At 39.0% G+C, this 1793-nt stretch overlaps 1 protein-coding gene across 1 annotated transcript; it reads left to right on the plus strand.

The window, feature by feature from the left end:
- Positions 1 to 203: 203 nt before the first annotated feature.
- On the plus strand, positions 204 to 1532 carry LOC124407899 (39S ribosomal protein L16, mitochondrial). The gene is made up of 5 exons (XM_046884489.1): positions 204 to 350; positions 451 to 522; positions 657 to 814; positions 895 to 1026; positions 1133 to 1532. The coding sequence occupies exons 1-5, from the start codon at positions 311 to 313 to the stop codon at positions 1457 to 1459; spliced, it is 729 nt and encodes a 242-aa protein (XP_046740445.1). The 5' UTR covers positions 204 to 310; the 3' UTR covers positions 1460 to 1532.
- The last annotated feature ends 261 nt before the right edge of the window (positions 1533 to 1793 follow it).

The following is a 1793-nucleotide window of genomic DNA, read 5'->3' on the forward strand; positions in this document are numbered from 1 at the left end:
TTTCACAGTCCCGACCATCCAAGCATTCTGATTGGTTTGCAAAGGCAAGTTAACCAATCAGAATGCATGGATGATAGGAACTGTGAAAAGTGAAACCAAATAATCGTGCCACAGTCCGCCTAGCGGCCTGCAACACCATTTCTGCATCTGATCAGCAGCTCCGTACCTTCTGCTGGCGTCACGTAGCGTGTAATTTGTCGATCGATTGGTCGTGCTTCAAATTATTATCGGCACCTTCTTATGACATACCTATTCGTCATTTCGCATTGAAATTAGTTATTCAACAGAGCTTAAATCCATCAAGTTCACAATGCTACTAACTAAATGTATTTCCCGCGCGTTGTTAGCAGGTATTTACAATTTCACCTTCATCGCTACGAGTCACTTTGAGGTTAAGTTTCAGTTATTGAAAGTTGATCATTCTAATTATACTATATATCTTTTTTGCAGTGAAGGATATTCCCATGACAGCTCCAATAGCCGTTGGTTTGAAGAATTTTCCACTGCCGAAACAGTACGGAGGTATGTAAAAATTGCCCTGAATCGAGGAATCGGAGATGAATCAGAGCCTCCGTCTACCTCTAGCTTACCTTTAGTTGAACCTAAAGCGATCATCGGTTAGTCAATGATCATATTTTTGATGTTTTTTTAAATAGAAATCGAGTTCCCTGAGCGCCGAAAATTGAAGATTATGGACAAAGTGCCGACGCATCCCCCAAATTTAAGACCACCAAAAATGCAGAAGAGATTGCGATACATGCGCGGACCCGAAACTTTGCATAACACACTGCTGCACAAGCAGTACGGGATGGTTGTGAGTTCTTTCTCCTCACCTGTATCCATTTTGAGCAATCATCACTTGATAATAATAATAATATTTTTAAATCGCCACAGGCCACCATAGGTGGTAGATTGAGGTGGGAACATTTCGAAGTGATACGACTAATGGTCGGTCGGCTGATTGATACGGACCGAATGTTCGCCATTTGGAGAGTAGATCCTCCTTGGCAACCAGTCACCAAGAAAGTAGGTATCGGTTTCTTTCATGAAACGAGTCAAGAAATTTCGTATTAAAACATTTCTACCCTCTTTGAGTTACTATCAATTGCAACGCTCATCTTTTCATTGACAGGGTCAAGGCCAGAGAATGGGTGGTGGAAAAGGAGCAATAGACCACTACGTCACCCCAATAAAAGCAGGTCGAGTGATATTTGAGATAGGAGGAAAATGTGAGTTTGACGAGGTGAAACCAATCATTGAAAAAGTTGTTAGAAAAATGCCTTTTGCGGCCCAAGTGGTCAGCCAGGAATTAATTGATAAAAAACAATTAAGAGAAGAGAAGGGGAAACAACTCAACATGAACGAATGGTCGTTTGAGTATATAATAAAAAATAACATGGGAGGTTGCCATCAATGGATATCTCCTGTCGATAGAAGGTGGTTTGGTAAACATCGTTAATCAAGAAACAAATACATGTCGTCTTATAACTTGTAGATAATTTTTTTTGAATAAAACAATTGAACAGCTAATCCAAATTCCGTTCTTTACTTTTTTACCCCCAATTCCAAAATGTTGAACGTATTTTGGCGCAGGTTTTCGCGTTTATTTTTTTAAACATGCTTGCACAACCTATTATGCGAACTTTTGTATCAGCATTAAAATCTGCAATTATACAAATAGATATTGAAAAATGGTTATTTATAGAGGTGAAGGGTTTGCTCATAAGTGTCAATGCATTAGACATATACAATTACAATATTTTATATCTTTGATGACGGTTTGGTGGTAACAA

This window comes from Diprion similis, chromosome 7 (assembly GCF_021155765.1).
Source record: "Diprion similis isolate iyDipSimi1 chromosome 7, iyDipSimi1.1, whole genome shotgun sequence".
Taxonomy (NCBI): domain Eukaryota; kingdom Metazoa; phylum Arthropoda; class Insecta; order Hymenoptera; family Diprionidae; genus Diprion; species Diprion similis.

What these genes read in the sequence shown, in the direction of transcription:
- LOC124407899 (XM_046884489.1), top strand. Translation starts at nt 311, where the DNA reads ATGCTACTAACTAAATGTATTTCCCGCGCGTTGTTAGCAG. An exon ending in TTCCCGCGCGTTGTTAGCAG is followed by an intron (nt 351 to 450) that starts GTATTTACAATT and finishes TCTTTTTTGCAG; the next exon opens with TGAAGGATATTCCCATGACA. An exon ending in GGCAACCAGTCACCAAGAAA is followed by an intron (nt 1,027 to 1,132) that starts GTAGGTATCGGT and finishes TTTCATTGACAG; the next exon opens with GGTCAAGGCCAGAGAATGGG.